This window comes from Physeter macrocephalus, chromosome 7, assembly GCF_002837175.3.
Source record: "Physeter macrocephalus isolate SW-GA chromosome 7, ASM283717v5, whole genome shotgun sequence".
In the NCBI taxonomy this organism is placed as follows: domain Eukaryota; kingdom Metazoa; phylum Chordata; class Mammalia; order Artiodactyla; family Physeteridae; genus Physeter; species Physeter macrocephalus.
The window spans coordinates 34689803-34707605 of record NC_041220.1 but is presented as its reverse complement, the minus strand read 5'-3'; the positions used below and the strand labels follow the sequence as shown (position 1 = coordinate 34707605).

Here is a 17803-nt window from a genome sequence, read left to right as displayed (position 1 = left end):
GTTGAGGGAAAGGTACATTAGATCAAAATTTACCCTGGATCCTATATACTGAACACTCCTTAATCTTTTGTGTAAAGAATGGGCATTCCAAAATGTATTTTTTAAATTGAAGTGTAGTTGATTTACAGTATTGTGTTAGTTTCAGGTGTACTCAAGATCTTTTATTAGGATGGATAGTGTTTAATGAATTGAGTTTTCAAAAAGATTTAGTTGCTCTGGAAATCTTCTCCCCGCTTGGGCATTTTACATGCTTCCTCCTTAGGACTGCTCTGGTACCCCGTCCTAAGGGAACTCTAAATTTCCAACTAAATGGGAGTTAGGCATGAGGGAGGCTGCCAGCTTCGTGCCATGAAGAGGCAGGAGGTTAAATGCGGTTTCCTTAATACCTTCCTTCCGAATTTAACAATCAGAGGCGATTAAAAAATTAAATTAAAAAAATTTAAAAATGCAAAGCCTGTGGAAGACTAAGGCATCTTTCAAAGAAGCAGCTTAGCTGTCGAACCTCTCGTGTTTTAAAGAACCCTGTTTCTTGCGTTGTCTGTGGGATATAATTCAGAGGAAAGAGGCTGTTAAGGGCGTGATGACTAAAAGCCACCCCAGTGCTGCCCTGAGACTCCGAGGCACTCTCTCACCCCCAGACGATTAGCTGAGCCCAGAGACGAGATGCCCGGGGTCCTGCACTGCCTTCCCAGCCGCTGGGCCAGGCCCTCCCCCTCCCCCTGCAGGGTCACCGGAGTGACCGGGGTCTGAGTATCTGACTAGCTCATCACACTCCTGCTTGTTTACATTACCGGCTCAGCACACCCTCGGGCTCCTCTGGGAGCTTCCTTCAGTAGGTGCGCCCTGACAGTCCTCAGGGCTGCTCAGCACCCTCCCCAGACCAGCGGAGAGAGCCACCTCCTGACCGCTGTCACTGCAGGGACAGACTGGCAGTGCTGGGCGGCCCGGCCCCACCCGGACGCAGGACCTACCCTGCAGTCCTGGGTAGAGGGCAGAGGATGGAGAAGAGGCACACAGAAGGTCAATAAATCACACCCATGGTGTGTGTGTGTGTGTGTGTGTGTGTGTGTGTGTGTGTGTTTCATTTAATCCTCACAGTGACATTGTAAGCTATTCCTCATTTAACAGATGAGAAAACTGGGGCCCACACAGGTTAGATAGAGCTTGTCTAGTGCCACGTGACTAACGGGCTGTCGAGGGCGGTGGGTTTGACCTGGTTTGTCTGACCCCAGAGCAGTTCCTTGGGCCGCACTCCACCACCGCCCTCTGAGGAAGGAAGGGCAAAAGTTCCCCAAACCCCGCCTCACTTCAGGCCAGCCTTGAGTCATCTCCGCTCTCACGAAGTACTGGTGTGAGTGTCACTCATAATATGTCAACTTATCAGCACACTGAACTGATGAACGGAAACGGCCCAGCTGCCAGGCTAACCCCAGGTTAATTTGTTTTCCGACGTTCTCTTCCCTTCACCACAAAACTTTTATCTGGCACGTTTTTTGTCTTGCCTCAAACTCATGATTAAAACTTGCAGAGGGAGAAGGTAGACTCAGAAATAAAAGCATGCTCCCTGTCTGGGCCCTGAGAGGCGGCTTGAGAAGGAGCCCTGCCCTCTTGGCGCTGGTACCCTACCGCAGTCAGCATCAGGGATGCAGGGCTGGAGGCGGAACTGCTGGCCATGGCAGCAAGTTGAGTCGCCTCCCCTGATATTTTTATCACCTCATTCTTACCTTGTTCGTTTACTCTCTGTTCCTGGGAGGAGGAAGCCCCGGTGTCTTCTGTTGGGTGGGTCTGCTGGTGGGAAACCCTGCTGTTTCAAGGCCATGTGAGTGGAATTAGAGGGGATGAAGGAGGCCTGCCCTTTGGAATGTGTGAGTCTTAAGGAGCACGCTGTTTGCTGTGAAGGCAGAAACCAGGCACAGCCGGGTCATAATGAGAGTCCCTTGGCTCAGCCAAGGAAACGATGCCTAACAACGTTTGCTAAATGCTTTTTGATGATGATGAGAATGCAGAATAATTATAGGGTCTGTCCACCCTCTTTTTTACCTTCCTCTCTGTGAAGGCACAGTAATCCCTCTTAATGAACATAAATCTCATTTTGAAATGGAATTAAGAACTGTACACATGGCATTTAAATCATATACTATCTTTAGTATCACCATTCTCTTGAACTCCATAAGCATTTTTCACTCGTTATGTAAGTGAAGGCAATTAATCATTGTTCATTTACAGTTCAGCACATGTTTAATAGAAATATCTACCAAGTGTGCTTAGCATGACCTGTTCTTGTGCTTCAGACAGGAAACCGTGCTGTGATTCTCAGGAGTTTTGCCCGTGCTACCTATGTGGTCTTATATAAAGGCACGGCCCCTCCCTGCCCCTGCCCATATATGGTGAGTCACTAGACTCTAGTTCAGGAGGGACCAGAATTCATCCTGTGGCTTTCTCAGTTCAGAAACTAGGCACTAGTTTGGGTTTAGCTAATGCAGAAGTTCCATCTGCCCTTAAATTTAGTAAGGTTGAAAATGGAAAATTCAATTTGGGACACTAAAGGTAGGGGAAATAATACAATTCTACAAATGGCTATTTTCTGCCCATTGTGGGGAAAATTGTAGTCTTAAGGCCCAGACTTAATACCAGGGTATCTGGGGTGTGCATCTGCACTGTTACATTTTGATGCAGATATTTCAGTTTGTGGATCTTTGCAAATACCCCTCCTCTGTGTTTTTGAACTGTTATTTCCTATTTTTCAAGAGGTTTAAAACTTAGGTTATTTTTATGGGCACCTAACATAATCCAGGGGGTGGAAGAGAGAAAGCTTTATAAAACATAACAAAGTGGTAAGTGCTTACTGGGAACAGGTAGCTTCAAAGACAGCCTATCAGCTTTAATCTAGAAGTCTTTTTTTTTTAATTGAAGTATAGTATATATATATATATATTTTTTCAGATTCTTTTCTTTTATAGGTTACTACAAACTCTAGCAGTCTTAAGGTGCTCCTGACCATAAAGTGTTGTTGTTGGAAGACTCTCCATTACAGTAGACAGAGATGTGTTTTTGGGTTGGTCCTGTTTTCTCTGTGGGGAAGGCATGCCTTGCTCTCTGATGCAGTTTGAGAACTTTCTCTTTGCCTGCATCCCTACTTGCTAGCTGTTTGGCTATATTCCTATGTTGGAACTCTTTTTTTTTTTTTTTTTTTTCTTTACTACAGTTGAAGGAATATTTGTGTGTTTAATAACTTTTAGTATAACTTTTTACAGGAGTAGTACGTGCTTATTGTGGATGTTTTAGGAAATAAAAATGAGCAGTAGATGAAAATGATAAAGACTTGGTGATTGCATCACCTAGTGTAGACGTCTGGTTTGTCTTGTTCCTGTGTTTGTAGTGTGTGCGTGGAGGGTCGGGGCATAGTAGACACTTCTTTTCTTAATTTACAGAAGTGGGATCCACTGTACACTCTCTTTATGTTACCTGATTTTTTTTCACAGGGGGAAATCTTGACACTGATCTTTCAATTGTTTAAGCCATTTTCCTCTTTATCCTCCTGCTGGAGAGCCAGTGTGTACTCACCTCAACATCCAGTGGTCCCTTCCTATAAAGCTACTAGATGTGAAGGAGGACTTGCCCTTAGAAAGAAGATCTGTGTTAGACACCCTCCCCCAGTCTAAGCATCTTATGTGCAAAATACTCAAAATAATAAGATTTTTTTCCTTTATGACTCAAAGGCTCTGCTATAGTGAGTATCCAGTCTCTTCTTTCTTCTTCCAAACAGTGGTCTCCCTTCCAGATTATAACTTACAGAACATTTTCATCCTTGGAACTGATCCCTTCCCTTTAGTAACCTCTCTGAGGATTCCGGTGGCTCCAGCTTTCTGGTTCGTGTGGGATTGTTTATGACCACATAAGTGGCACAGCTCTCCTCTCCCTAATTTGCTTGTTTGGATTTTTTTCTTTTAAACAACAAAGTAGTAGCTGTGACGATTCCCTTTTCCGTCTTTTCGTAGGCTGACATTTTTATTAATTTGAATTTAGCGCTGATATTCTTATTTTCCTAAAGGAATTCTGAGATGAAATTTAAAATGATGTTCCATTTTAATCATTTGTCCTTTTTTTCTTGACCCCCTTTTCCATCTGTCTTTTAGATAAAGAAACTAAAGGCATTTAGTGGAGACGTGGCCAAGCTGTCCCTAGCAGACTCCTTTCTGCACTGCTTAATTCAGGTGCCAAAGTAAGGATCACCCATCACTGTTCTTTGCAGAGTAAGGTTTTAAAATCAACAACTTCAAATTCCACACTGTAGCTGTACTTTTTGTTTTTCAGCTGTTCACTGCGGATTGAAGCCATGGTGCTAAAGAAAGAATTTTTGCCTTCTTGTTCTTCTCTATACACAGATATAACCATTCTAAGAACCGCTACAAAAGGTGAGTAAATACATGATGCTTCGTGTAATTTGATTTGATTAATTTTGGTAGCAGTTTATTTTTAAAAAACTGTTCAATTGAAAAATTAGATATGGAAAGTTCCATTTCTGATATGCTCTAAAAAGGGAAATGAGATGTTACCAGGGATGGTATTTAAAGTTTATTTCCATCTACTTTTCTGCCTCCCCCGGTTAATTAATTTAATTAATTGGCCAATCAATCAATTAATTAGCATATTATCCTGTAAAAGAAGGTTTCTTTCATCTCAAGCTTAGGAGTAAACCTTGTTGGTTGCAGCTTGCTTTTGTTCCTCTACTAGATTAGCTTTCTGTGTATGTGTGTGGTGTGTGTATGGTGTGTGTTTAGTGTGTGTGGTGTGTGTTTTGTGTGTGGTGTGTATGGTGTGTGCTTAGTGTGTGTATGGTGTGTGTGTATGGTGTGTGGTGTGTGTGCAGTGTGTATGGTGTGCATTTAGTGAGTGTGGTGTGTGCATAGTGTATATATGGTTCATGTTTTGTGTCTGTGTTGTGTAGCATGTGGTGTGTGTGTAGTTGTGTGTGTATGTGGTGTGTGTGTGCGGTATGGTGTGTGTGTGTAGTTGTGTGTGTGTGTGTGGTGTGTCTGTGTGTGTAGTATGTGGTGTGTGTGTGTAGTTGTGTGTCTGGTATGTGTGTAGTATGTGGTGTGCGTATAGTTGTGTGTGTATTGGTGTGTGTAGTATGTGGTGCGTGTGTAGTGTGGTATGTGGTGTGTCTGTGTGTGTAGTATGTGGTGTGTGTGTAGTTGCGTGTGTCTGGTGTGTGTGTAGTATGTGATGTGTGTGTAGTTGTGTGTGTAGTATGTGGTGTGCGTAGTTGTGTGTATGTGGTGTGTGTGGTGTGTGTGTAGTTGTGTCTGGTGTGTGTAGTATGTGGTGTGTGTGTAGTTGTGTGTCTGGTGTGTGTGTAGTATGTGGTGCAGGTGTAGTTGTGTGTATGTGGTGTGTGTAGTATGTGGTGTGTGTGTAGTGTGTATGTGGTGTGTGTGTAGTTGTGTGTGTCTGGTGTGTGTGTACATGGTGGCGCATGCTCACAGCCTGGGCCTGGGGCCAGCTGCCTGTCTCCTCCAGCGCTCTGGCCTCTGTTGGCGGCTGGGACCCTGCTCTTCCGGAAGCATCCCTCCTTCCCTCCTGACTCCTCCCCAGGCATCTCCTGTTCCTCTTCTACTAGCTTTCCTGATGTTTCTGCTCCAGTGGTGTCATCTCCCACCTGCGTCCCCTCCAGACTCTAACACCTGGTGGGCTCATTACATTTGAGAGTGAACAACTTGCTAATTTTTGCTCGCCCCTTGGATAGCCTCCTCAGGTTGCTCTAGTGCCTCATTCCATAGGGTTGGGAGCTTGCTTTCTGGCATGTACGGCGCTGAGAATGCTGGCTCCAAGGCAAAGTCTCTGGTGCTCCCTGGCCCTCACAGTTTCCAGCATTCATCAGCTGGGATCTCCAGCCTGATTTCCTCCTGGTCACTTTCTGGATTCCTAGTTATTGTGGTAGAATGTTTATTCCAATTTGGTTTTCTTGTTTAGTTGCTCTGACTTGTATTAAGTTTTTCTCTTCAGCTCATCGTATTTTCTTCATTTTAGAGAAGAGACTAAGAATTAAGAAGAATTTTCCTCTTTCAATATAGAGGCCTTTTAAAATTTCTTCCTGTGTCAAGCCTAAAGCAGCAATTTTGAAAGAATTGTCTCTCCTGTTCAAGTAGAGATGGGAAAATATGTTTTCATATTGAGCGATGCAGATTTGTGGGCACGGTGGAAACGTTTCTTATCTGGTTACTCTTCAAAACCTGGCCTTCTTAGATAACACAGTATAGGCAGTGATCCAAGTGTAATTTTTTGAAAGTAATACCAGACTTAATGGAGAATATTAACTTAACAATATCACAGGTGACATTTTATTACCTATATATACAGTAATTTTAATAATTAAATTTTCTTTTTAGCTTTTCAAATACATTAGCAATTTTTAATATTGTTTATTTGCGTAGGTGTGTGTACAAAAGACTTCGTGTTTAACGAACTGGTTTACCAATATATGACAATGATAAGTTCCCTGTTAAACCTTTAAGCCAATCCAAATGAAATGTAGAGTTTTGAATAAAATGGAAAGATTCTCTGGGTACCTGCCACTAAGGGTTGGAACTCTGCAAGTTATTTACCTGTCACTCCAGCCTGTTTATTTTTTATCTCCTCATAGCTCATCAGCTAAGCAAAATGCTGCGCGCTCTTCGTTTTCATAGTCCATAAATATAGTCTCAAAGGATATAAAGGAAACCATAAAGGAATAACTGCTGAGAGGAGATTATTTCTGTAACACAGTGTGCTGCTTTTCCTAAGGCTTTTGTATTTTCCACTCCTTGAAAACTTTCGTTATCAAAGTAGGTGTGATACTTAAGTGTCGTACATATTTGATTCCCAGTTGAACACTAGGATGTGCGTCACCAGTAGCCAGTGGTACATTCGATATACCATGCAGTGTGCTACTTTGTTTGTTTGTTTCAGTCTTTTATACAGTTTAGGGTCAGAGCTTGCTTCAGACACACCTGAACTTGGATGTGGTAGCTGTCTCGTGTGTGTTTAAGCTGAAGCCTTCTCTAAGGTACCATGGTGTGTTCTTTCTGACAGAGCTGATATCATGTGAGGAACTACATTCGATATTACACTTGGTGCTGCAAGCAGGGAATATCATGAATGCAGTAAGTGAAGTTCAAAAAAAATTTTTAATGTTGTATTTCCAACTTTATTTGTCTGTCTAAAGGTGTACGTATATTTTTTCTTCTGATTTGTCTTCTTTAGGGAGGGTATGCTGGCAATGCAGTAGGATTTAAACTATCTTCTTTGCTCAAATTGGCAGACACAAAAGCAAATAAACCTGGGATGAATCTCCTGCACTTTGTTGCACAGGTATGTGGAAGTGATTGATACAGAGAGGGAACGTACGTTACCCACCCCCGCTCCCAAGGCAGTGAAGTTCTTCAGAGGTGTAAGGTGGCATCAGAGTCAGGAAAGGGCACCGTAGGTGCCAGGAAGGTTCTATTTGCAGATTCCTGAGCTGGGCTGCACCTGGGGTTACAGGCCTGGAGGGAAGTGGAGGGGTCGGGGGTGAGGCAGAGTGGTTGCTGGGGAATCTGGACTTCATGCTTTAGCCATGGGGAGCCGACAGAAGTTTATACGCAGCACCATGGCCTGACCAGGTATGTTTCTGTTGCTAGGGAAGTGAGGCAACGTGGAGGGTGGGTTAGAGTGGAGAGAGGATAGAAATAGCGGTACCTCTTGGTGGAAGTTGGCGCTCATTGTTTGGTGAGAGTTGAGAATCAGTGATGGCCACAAGCATGGAGAGCAGGGGCCTGGGTGTTGAAACATTTCTGAGTTGACCTGTCTAGATTTTTGACCCGTTGTGTGTAAAGAGTGGAAGAGTCAGAGCAATGAGGGGATCACTTGCATATTTTCTTTGTGAACTGGGGGTTACAGGGCCTTGCCGTTCACACAGGGTTTGGGGTCTGAACCCTGTCCATCACTTGCATTTTTTTTTTTTTTTTTTTTTTTTTTGTGGTATGCGGGCCTCCCTCTGTTGTGGCCTCTCCCGTTGCGGAGCACAGGCTCCGGACGCGCAGGCTCAGCGGCCATGGCTCACGGGCCCAGCCGCTCCGCGGCATGTGGGATCCCTCCGCGGCACGTGGGATCCTCCCAGACCGGGGCGCGAACCCGGTTCCCCTGCATCGGCAGGCGGACGCGCAACCACTGCGCCACCAGGGAAGCCCCATCACTTGCATTTTTGACTGGGTCTATGTGACACCCCAGTAACTAGTTACCAAGTCAGAGATCAGCCGAGGACAGTTCTCTCTTTGTTGTTAAATTATCTCAAATAACGAATCGTGCTGGTTTGTTTTTCCCATTGAATCTCCTTGTTGTTTTGGCAGCGATCACATAGATATGGCATCACCTGGGAGGAAAGCTGTGTTGCAGCCTTGTTTCAAGTATGAGCTTCAGAATAGAACGGGGAGATTTTGACTTGTCCTTTATTAGCTGTACTTCCTCAGACAAGTTACTTAAGCCTTAAGTTCCTCAATTTCTTCATCTAATGATGGGGGGTAGTGATAACCTCAAAACTAGGTAATTGAGAGGGCGGAGGGAGATAATTCCAGAACGTGCTTATTAGCTCAGTGTTCCGAATATGGTAAGCTCTCCATAAACAATACCCACTATTGTGACTGTATTCTTCAGAAGACAGAGGGCACGTTGAACTTGGCACTAATTTGTGTCAATTTTCAGGGCACTGAAACCAGAAAATGTGTTCCTCATCCCATGCGGCTTGCAGCACCTCCCGGCTGCCCTTTTAGATCCCCATATCCAGGTGCTCTGTGTAGCTTGGTCCCTGCCCACGTGGGGAAGTTTCCTGAGTTGGTAACTGCCCCCTTCATACCTGCCTTCTTTGTACCCTCTGAACAGATGAAGGATCCAAACACCCCCATGGCCTGTGCACCTTCTGATTAAACTCAGTTTGCAAACTGGTCTAACAGCTGCAAGTAGCTCGGTCAAGTAGAGGCACACTCATAGGTATGGGTGGTATGTCAGCAGGATGTATTGGATTCTCTTCAGAACAATGAGCCCTGCTAAGCGGCCGCCTCCTTCCACTGAGTCTTCATGCACGAGTCGTGTTTCGTGTCAGGATCAGTTGCTCTGGGCAGTTAAATGTTTCTTGAGAGTAGGAGAGTTCTGGTCAGTCTTACTAGGAATATCAGACTAAGAGTTCATGACTCAGTGAATTGCTTTGAATGTATCAAGCCTCAAACTGGGAACAGTGATTTTATGGTTCCTTTAAGCCCTGAAAAAATTTTCTCCGTCTAGTGGATAAAATTCCAGTTTTATCCCTACATAGTGAGAGAAAATTCTGGTTTTGTTCCAGGAAGCCCAGAAGAAAGATGCCATGCTTCTAAACTTTTCTGAAAAATTGCATCATGTTCAGGAGGCTGCCAGGTAAGCACGGAAGAGAATTGGGAGAACAAGGTTTTTTGTTGTTGTTTTTTTAACTACCTTCTTATGAAGACTGATGAATACTTTACAACTTCTGGAATCAGGTTTGAAATTGTAAAAGTTTTGTCTTGTTGAACTTTCAGACCTTCCTTTCATTTGGTTACAGAGGTATGTGTGCACCTTTGGAATTTGGGGGTTTTGAAAAATTAATCTTTATTTTTAATCTAAAAAACTCCTAGTGCAGTCTATTCTAATGAATCTCATCAGTGTAAAAAAAATATCTATATATATATATATATGGATTAAGAACTTCAAATACCTCCACACCCAAAAGATAGGGCTCAAAGAACAGAGCCTGTTACCTTGGGAGTTGGTATATATCAGGCAAGCTTCCAGGGCCATACATCACTGATTCCTTTAGAATCTAACATGGTACGTTTATTTTCTATTGCATTGAAAGAAGTTGGAACCATACCAAGGGCTGTGAAAGGATTTTGTTTTAAATTAGTCACTCAACTTTGCAGAGAAAGTATCTACCAAACATAAAGCTCTATTTACATCACTGTTTACATCTGATCCTAATATAGATGTGTATTTTAACATAGCTGTAATCTGTGTATACATGCTATTTTGAGTCCTGTGCTTTTAAATTTACAATACATATCCATGCATCAGGGGTAAATGTTCAACGACCAGCTTTTTAGGGAGAAAAGTCCTGATTTGCAGCAACTGCTGATTTCCATGGCGTAAATACTGCTGCCATGGCTGATCTCAAGCTCCCAATGTGGCACTACTGACTGTGGAGCTGGGGAGAGACACCCACAGCCACAGCTGCGTCCCATGAGCTGGCTCCAGCACCCCACCTCACGTATCAACCCAGTGCATGTCATCTGCTTGTTATCTGAGGGACTCTATCCAGTTGGGACAGCTGTGAACCGTATGCATAAACACGTGAACCAGAGCTTTCTAAGCCCCGCCCCGCCACTGGCCCGCATCTCAGTTACTGACTGCAAACATCTAACCACAGATGACATGTCTTTCCCAAAGTGAGATTATCTGTCCAAAGGTGTAAACAGTTCATAGTTCATATTTACAGATCACCAGAGTATTCTCCCCAAAGAATGAGCATTTTTCAAAGATGTAAACTGTTTTGGTTTCTGAATTACTAACAGAAATTTGTGTGGGAATATTTTTTCCACTTCCTAGTAAGGAAATGTTTCTAAGAGATATATAGAGAAATAACCGTTCCATTTCTGGTCAGAGTTAGATGGGGAAAGTTAGCTAGATATTGTCTTAGAAAAAACTTATCTACTAAGGTTATTTATTTGAAATGGAAAGTGAAGTACAAACAGGTCATAAGTGGGTGCCAGTGACCAGTGAAGGTGGAAAACTATTTTTTTAAATAAATTTATTGATTTTATTTATTTATTTTTATTTTTGGCTGCATTGGGTCTTCGTTGCTGTGCGCCAGCTTTCTCTAGTTGCGGCGAGCAGGGACTACTCTTGGTTGCGGTGCGTGGGCTTTTCCTAGCGGTGGCTTCTCTTGCTGTGGAGCATGGGCTCTAGGCGCGTGCGCTTCAGTAGCTGTGGCACGTGGGCCCTGTAGTTTTGGCTCATGGGCTCTAGAACACAGGCTCAGCAGTTGTGTCGCATGGGCTTAGATGCTCTGCAGCACGTGGGATCTTCCCAGACCAGGGCTCGAACCCGGGTCCCCTGAGTTGGCAGGCGGATTCTTAACCACTGCACCACCAGGGAAGCCCCTGAAGGTGGAAAACTATTGCATAAAAAAAAAGTTAGAATTGATCATGGAAGCATGAAAGCATCTTGATTTATGAATTTGCTAATTGAATTCCACCTGGATTTAGGTTTCATCTATTCGCTTTACCAGGCGACATAAACATCATTCATGCTCTTTTAATCTGGGTGTGACATATGTAACAAAAGCCTTGCCATCAATTCCACCATTTATCTGCAGAACTGTTAGCCGTGTGTCAGTTCTAAGACACAGGGTGCTGACTCTGGTTGCCTGTGGCGAGCAACATGCAGTCTGTGTAGTGTCTCCGTATCACCCTTAATATCCCATTTATCAGCATGCGCTGCCTTGCTTTTCATGGGTTAGAGCTTTTGTATTTGCGTTTCATGGCCAGAGGAAAGTATAAGTGTCTGAGTCCTGCTGAATTCTAATGCTGATGGCATAAAGATGTTTAGACCTAGTTTATGAAAAGCTTCACAAGTCCCATGCTTTTGGTTATCTCACCAGCAAGAACAAAATTACAGCCTGCTCTTTGAACCAGTGTGTGTCTTTAGGAAGGAATCGCCTCTTAAGGAAACATAGGAGGAAACTCTAGATACAGAGGTCGGTAAACGTAATCACGGTAGCTCTCCCCTTCTGTTTCCAGGGTCTTGTTTGATGTACCTGCGTGACACCTGGCCTCCTGTGCCAGGTACCCACTCTCCCCTTTCTTCTTTCAGATTATCTCTGGATAACACAGAGGCAGAGCTGCACTCGCTCTTTGTCAGGACAAGATCGCTAAAGGAGAACGTCCAGCGGGATGGCGAGCTCTGTCAGCAGATGGAAGATTTCCTTCAGGTGTGTGTATGATTCGAGTCAGTCCCTCTGATGTCATCTTCAGCAGCCCCTCAAGGCTGGTTACGTTTGCAGGGCTGTTTGTGGAAGCAGCAGGTTCCCATGCATAGTTTTTCCCCCAAGTCGGTAAAAGGAAGTTTGTATTTCAGTGCCCAGCCTCTGCTGGGTTGGTTTTTTGGCAGAGGATATTGACTATGGTCTAACCCTGAGGCTTTGGTTAGGGACAGGGTCTCTGTTTATCTCTGCTCTGTCTGCATGATGGCACCGCCTGGGAGTGAACTGGGATCCCTTATGCTTACACTTGGCAGCTTCTGTCTGGCAACTCAGGTTTTGCTTCTAAAGCACGGTTCAGGAGTTCCTGTCTCCCACTCGAACTCTTGGACACCAGTAGGAAGTTCCACGGAGATCGTTAAAGACACCTGAGCACTTGGGCTGTTGTTCCTTCAGTTGTTTTTGTGGCAGAAACGAGCTCCGTTTTGGCATGTTTTATAGGGAGGGCAGGAGAACACACCAGAGCCGGTGCCTCTCACCACCCCAAATGCACCAGCCCCACAGGGTGTGGCAGGAGCTGTTCGGAATAACATCAACAAAACCCAGCAGAGAGAACATGTTTGTGACAGCTCACTGTGACTCACTAATCACAGTCTGACATACTTCTTTTATCTTCCTTATTTTTTACAAAAAAAAGGTGGCACCTTTTCATGCTTTCAGTCTTCAGTGAAATGGTGTGCTGCCTTCAATGTCAGGGCTTCGAGGCTCATGAGCTGGAATACATGAGGCAGGGCCGCCCTGGGCGGTGGAAAGGGACAAGTGCTTTTGAGGGTTGGACCGACCTCAACCTCCCCTCGTTTCCTTGTAATGAAGTCGCATCAAATGCTGTGAGCTGCAGCTCCCGTCAGCGAACATTTGATTTTGTTTGGCTCTGCTGGGAGTTTGTTTTTATTATTAAACACATGTTCTGTATTTTCTTTCGTATGTCATTAAACTCTAATTTTCCCTTAAAAGTGCACAGATTTTCTTCTCAAAGTGAGACAACAAAGCAAACACCACCATAGAATCATGTAACAGTAGCTAGGAAGACACTCAGCAGTAAAGACAAATGGAACAAATCCAGAAATTCAAGGAGAAGGCCGGTCACACATCGGGAGGAGGATTCTGGAGGTCTCATTTCTCAGTTCTTATATTAAATATTAATCTCTTATGCTAAATAGTAGCACAGAAAGGCTTATGATGCAAAGCCACACCCCTGGACTGCTTTTCAGAAGCAACCTTGTTTTCACTCTAAACTCGTCTTCCTGGTAGTCATCTTTATCTCTGTAAGTAAACTATTCCACACAGCTATTTATTTTTCTTTTTTAAGTTCACTTTCTTTTTAAATGGGGGAAATACAATTTTTTAAGTTAGGTTATGGTCCGGCCACGAAGGGCTCTGAATGCCAGTCTGAAAACTTTGCTCTCTAAGCTGTGGTGAACCATTTTTGAGCAGAAAAATGACAGGAACGCAGTTTTGCAGATCTGTTTCAGTGTTTTGACACTTTGGTTGAGAGGTACCGAGTGTACTGGTGCGGAACTTTGGTCCACAGCAGATAAGTTCGAGCTGGAAAGTTGAGATTGCTGCCACAACTGCCAGTCTGTCATTCATGCTTTGCCAGTGTCGCTTTGGGCTTTTTCACCTGTGGCCTTAACCATGAGGAAAGGGTTCAGCAACTAGCTCTTGGCAAACAACTCTGAGCGTGGTGGCTTTTCAGGCCCTATTCAGAATGTTTCACTTTCCCAAGTCCTAAGGGGACTGCAAGCGCTCAGGCACTCTCCCTGTCCCCACAAGATCTGCGATGAGACATCCCAGGTGGAGTAAGCTCCCACGAAGATTCTTGTCAAAGTCCTGTTTTTCTGCAGTTGAGCTGTTCTTGGCTGGAATCCACCTTTCCCCCTGTGTGAGAATGACAGGCAAAGATTTATCCTTCCATTAATACCCTTCTCTCCTCGAAGAAAAATACAGCGTGAACGCACACACTGCCTCGGGTTACTGACTCAGATGGTTACTTTCTCTGGTATTTGGTTTCCTAAATAGTTTTGGTTTCCTGCTACCTCTCGAATGTGCTTGGTGGAAGAAAAGGGCTCTGAAGGGGGTTAGTGTGTGGGTAGGTGGCAGGGGATGCGTCTTCTCGGGATTTCTCCTGAGATTCTCTTTAGTGTTCCAGCAGTGAGCCCATCCGCCAGGTGGGCAGCCCGCAACTTCACTATTTCCCACGCCCAGCCCTCCACCCAAGAAGAATTTTCTCAAATAGAAGTGTGATTTCATAAAGGAATATGCCCCATGCATTCCTTCTTCATATAAGCCTTGTTATCCAGTGAAAAAGAAAGCACCGTCAGGCTTCAGTGTGATCCCAAATGCCGTCTCCCCGGGGCTACGTCTCCTCTACCCGCTGCTTCCTCACCTCAGCTCAACAGGAAATATCGCCGAGCTGCCGTTGGGGACATTTGCTTGTGCCTTTGGCCCTAGGGATCCCCATCCCGAAGGGGCTGGGGGTCAGCGGAGGAGAGCTGGCTTACCTCGGCCCCACTGCGTTGCTGCAGTACTTGAGTCTGTATGGGCCTTGGAGACATTGTCCTAGAAGAATTAGGAAGAAACAAAGAGGCCAAGAGGATCGATTTGTATAGGGCAGTAGTTCCAAGCCATGGGTACCCATCAGAACCTCCTGGAGAGTTTTAATAAATGGCAGGTCCACCCGGAATCTACTGAATGGCTTGGGGGTGAGGGGTGCAGGCGTGGGCCATAGACAGAGCTGACTCGGATAAGAAGCCCTGGCTGGGCATTTGTCCCTGCGGGGGTGACACTGACCCTGATAGAGCTCATTTGGGGGTAATTTTAAACCCCTCTCAATGGGGCAGACCTCTGAGTAAGACAACTGGTCAATATAAGTGACTCCCGGGACCCTGAAGTAGACCCTTGCCCCAGTACAAGCCTCAGTCATGAGAGAAGGAAGAACAGATACAGACAGAGGCAGGGTTTTCCTTAACAACACCAGCTGCACTCCTGTGCCATGTGTCCAGTGACGTTATAGGGGAACATTTGGTCGGTGGCATCCTCCAGCTCAAAGCTCTTCAGTCTCCTGTGGCTCTCAGGCCTTGCATAGGGGTTCCCCTCGCTTCCCCAAGGTGTTGTTTGGGGTGAATTACTCTCCTGTCAGCTCTGAGGGACGTGCAGTGAGACCTGAAACTGAACCCCAGGCAGCAGGCAGCAGGCCAAGCGCTCACCTCAGCGTGTGCTGTTTGTCCCCTTCCCCGCAGTTTGCCCTGGAAAAGCTGGCAGAGCTGGAGCACTGGAAGCAAGAGCTCCAGGACGAGGCCCACACCCTCATCGACTTTTTCTGTGAAGACAAAGACACCGTGAAGCTGGACGAGTGCCTTCAGATATTCAGAGACTTCTGTATCAAATTCAACAAAGCAGTGAAGGTATGGCTCTGTGTTTTCTGAGTTGTCGGGATCTTTCTTCTTCCCCTTCCCAGCCAGCCCTCTGCCTGTGGCGGAAAGTTGCTTCAGCAGCTCTGCGGCATCAGGAAGGTCTGGCCCAGGCGGAGCTGCCCGGCTGTCACTCGGGGTTCCGGGGAAAGGCTCTGCCGTCTCAGCCCCGAGCCTTGCCCTGTTGGCAGGAGTCTATTGTCTGGCTGCCTTTGCCACTTAGCTGCTCATTCCTGTGCTTGCTCTGATGCCCTAAAAGCATTTTGTTAGGTTGTTTTAGGCTGGCAGTCACGATATTAAGACGCCTCTTTGAAGATCCTTTCCCCTTCCCAGGAGACACTTTCCTCTTTCAGGGGGACCTTTGTCGCAGTGGGATGATGGGAAGGCCCTCACTCCCCTGTTTTAAGCTCCATAGCCATTGCCAGGGGTTGGCATCTGGGGAACCAGGCTGTCCTCGGCCAGAGTGGGCTTCAGAGTGCCCGGATGGTGAGGGAGTCTGCTGCTGTCTGAACATGACTGCTGCTTTCTTGCCCTTCAGCCTCCGGGTCCAATAATCTCTGAGTTCATGCAGAAGCCAGAAAACTCTTTGGGTGGCTTGGCTTTGCAAATAAAACTTTCATCTGTCGATTAAGAGCAAAATAACATCCCATCATTTCAGGTGCTGATAAGGAACCAAGTACTCGTGGGTCACCTCTTTCCCTATATTTTAAGTACAGATGTGTCCTTAGCTGAATTTCTCTGAGGGGTTGCTCAGACGTCTCCCCAGCCCTAAGTGAGTAGCTGGAGTTCTCAAGCTGCCTTTCTCTGTCCAGCGAAGAGGAGGCTGAGCCTGTGGCCACGTTTCGTCTCCCCTGTCCAAGCAGTGAGGTCAGCAGGCGGAGGCGCTGGTGGGCGGTAGCGGCCAAATTGGCTCTTTCTGAGGCCCTCACTCCCAGTCAGAATTCTCCAGGCCCATGAGGCCACCTGTATGATGCTCTCAGCCCAGCTGTCCTGAGAGCCAGGAGCTGGCCCCATGCCCTCCCACAGGCAGCCTTGAAAGGAGAAGACCCGGGACCCTGGGGAAGCCCGAGGGCAGAGCTGCAGGAGGGGCCCAGAATTTCCGGTCAGAGCCAGAGCCTCTCAGAAACTTGGAAGGGAAAGTCCGCTGTCTGAGGAAATTAATTTTCAAGTAAAAAGCGCTAATGATAACAGATTTGGGTGCGACACCTGCACGTTTATGTGACACGAGTATATTTAAGGACAGTAAAGCGTGCTTTGGTGTGTGCATTTGTTCCGGTTCGGTTTGTTGCGGGAGGGCTGGCTCCTTGGAGCAGGGAGAAAGGTAGAAAGATTTGTAAAGCAAATCCTCCTCTCCGATTGTGGGAAGAGGGTGGGGCACAAGGGACAGAGCCTCGGTGGCATTTCTGGTGTTTCTTTACCAGGGAGCATTCCGCGAACACAGATTGAAAGCAGCTCTTAATGTCCTGAGTCTACATTTATGCATCCAAATCATTGTTCAGTTGAATGTGTGCACATGAGTGTGTGTGTGTAGATGTTTCCACGCAACAGCCGTTGCATTTTTCTCTCTGCTCTTGCCTCAATAGCACTTTCCTGGAAGTCCTTTCTGTCTTGCCCTGCTTGGAAGCCAAGCTGGGTTTCCTCCGCGTTGAGGCCTCGGGCATGTGTGGAAGGAATCACAGCGCGCACTGAGGCCACGATGCCTTGACTGGAAGTTGGGCCCAGGGCTCTGATGCCAACTTTAGGCAGATGGTTGGGGCCGGGCCTAGTGTGCACGCCCGGCCACGCCCACGTTGCTTGCCGAGAACGGAGGCCCCCAGCCCTGCCGGCACACATGCACGTGCAAACACACATTCGCGTGCAAACACAGCCCGTCTCCCTCCGTGAAACAAATGACCCAGGTCTCTCCTCCAGCCTGTGTCTCTCAGTGGGGTCTTAGGGTAGCTGTCTCTGCAATGGCACTTGGGTCCCACGTGTCTCATGCATCTTCTGGCTTCTCTCCGCCCCTCCTTCAGGACAACCACGACCGCGAGGTGCAGGAGCTGAGGCGGCTGCAGCGGCTGAAGGAGCTGGACCAGAAACGGCATTCCTGGGCAGCTGGGGAGCTTGGATTCGGCCGGAGCAGCAGTGAGAATGACGTGGAGCTGTTGACTAAGAGGGGCGTGGAGGACCTGCCCCCCTTCCTGCACTCCAGGCCCATCAGCCTCTCCTACCGGCCCCCCAACACCCGCCGCTCCCGCCTCTCCCTGGGCATCACGGCCGACCGGGAGCTGCTGACCTTCCTGGAGAGCTCCACTGGCAGCCCCGAGGAGCTCAAGTTCCACAGCTTGCCCCG

At 46.4% G+C, this 17803-nt stretch overlaps 1 protein-coding gene across 1 annotated transcript in view; it reads left to right on the top strand.

Annotated features, from left to right (window-relative positions):
- Window positions 1–17803, top strand: part of FHDC1 (FH2 domain containing 1) — a 44544-nt gene that overhangs the window by 19250 nt on the left and 7491 nt on the right. The window contains exons 8-15 of the mRNA XM_028492551.2: window positions 4137–4222; window positions 4315–4415; window positions 7075–7145; window positions 7246–7353; window positions 9356–9426; window positions 11896–12013; window positions 15301–15465; window positions 17484–17797. Of these exons, the coding sequence (XP_028348352.1) occupies window positions 4137–4222; window positions 4315–4415; window positions 7075–7145; window positions 7246–7353; window positions 9356–9426; window positions 11896–12013; window positions 15301–15465; window positions 17484–17797 (1034 nt within the window). The remainder of the gene's footprint in view (window positions 1–4136; window positions 4223–4314; window positions 4416–7074; window positions 7146–7245; window positions 7354–9355; window positions 9427–11895; window positions 12014–15300; window positions 15466–17483; window positions 17798–17803) is intronic.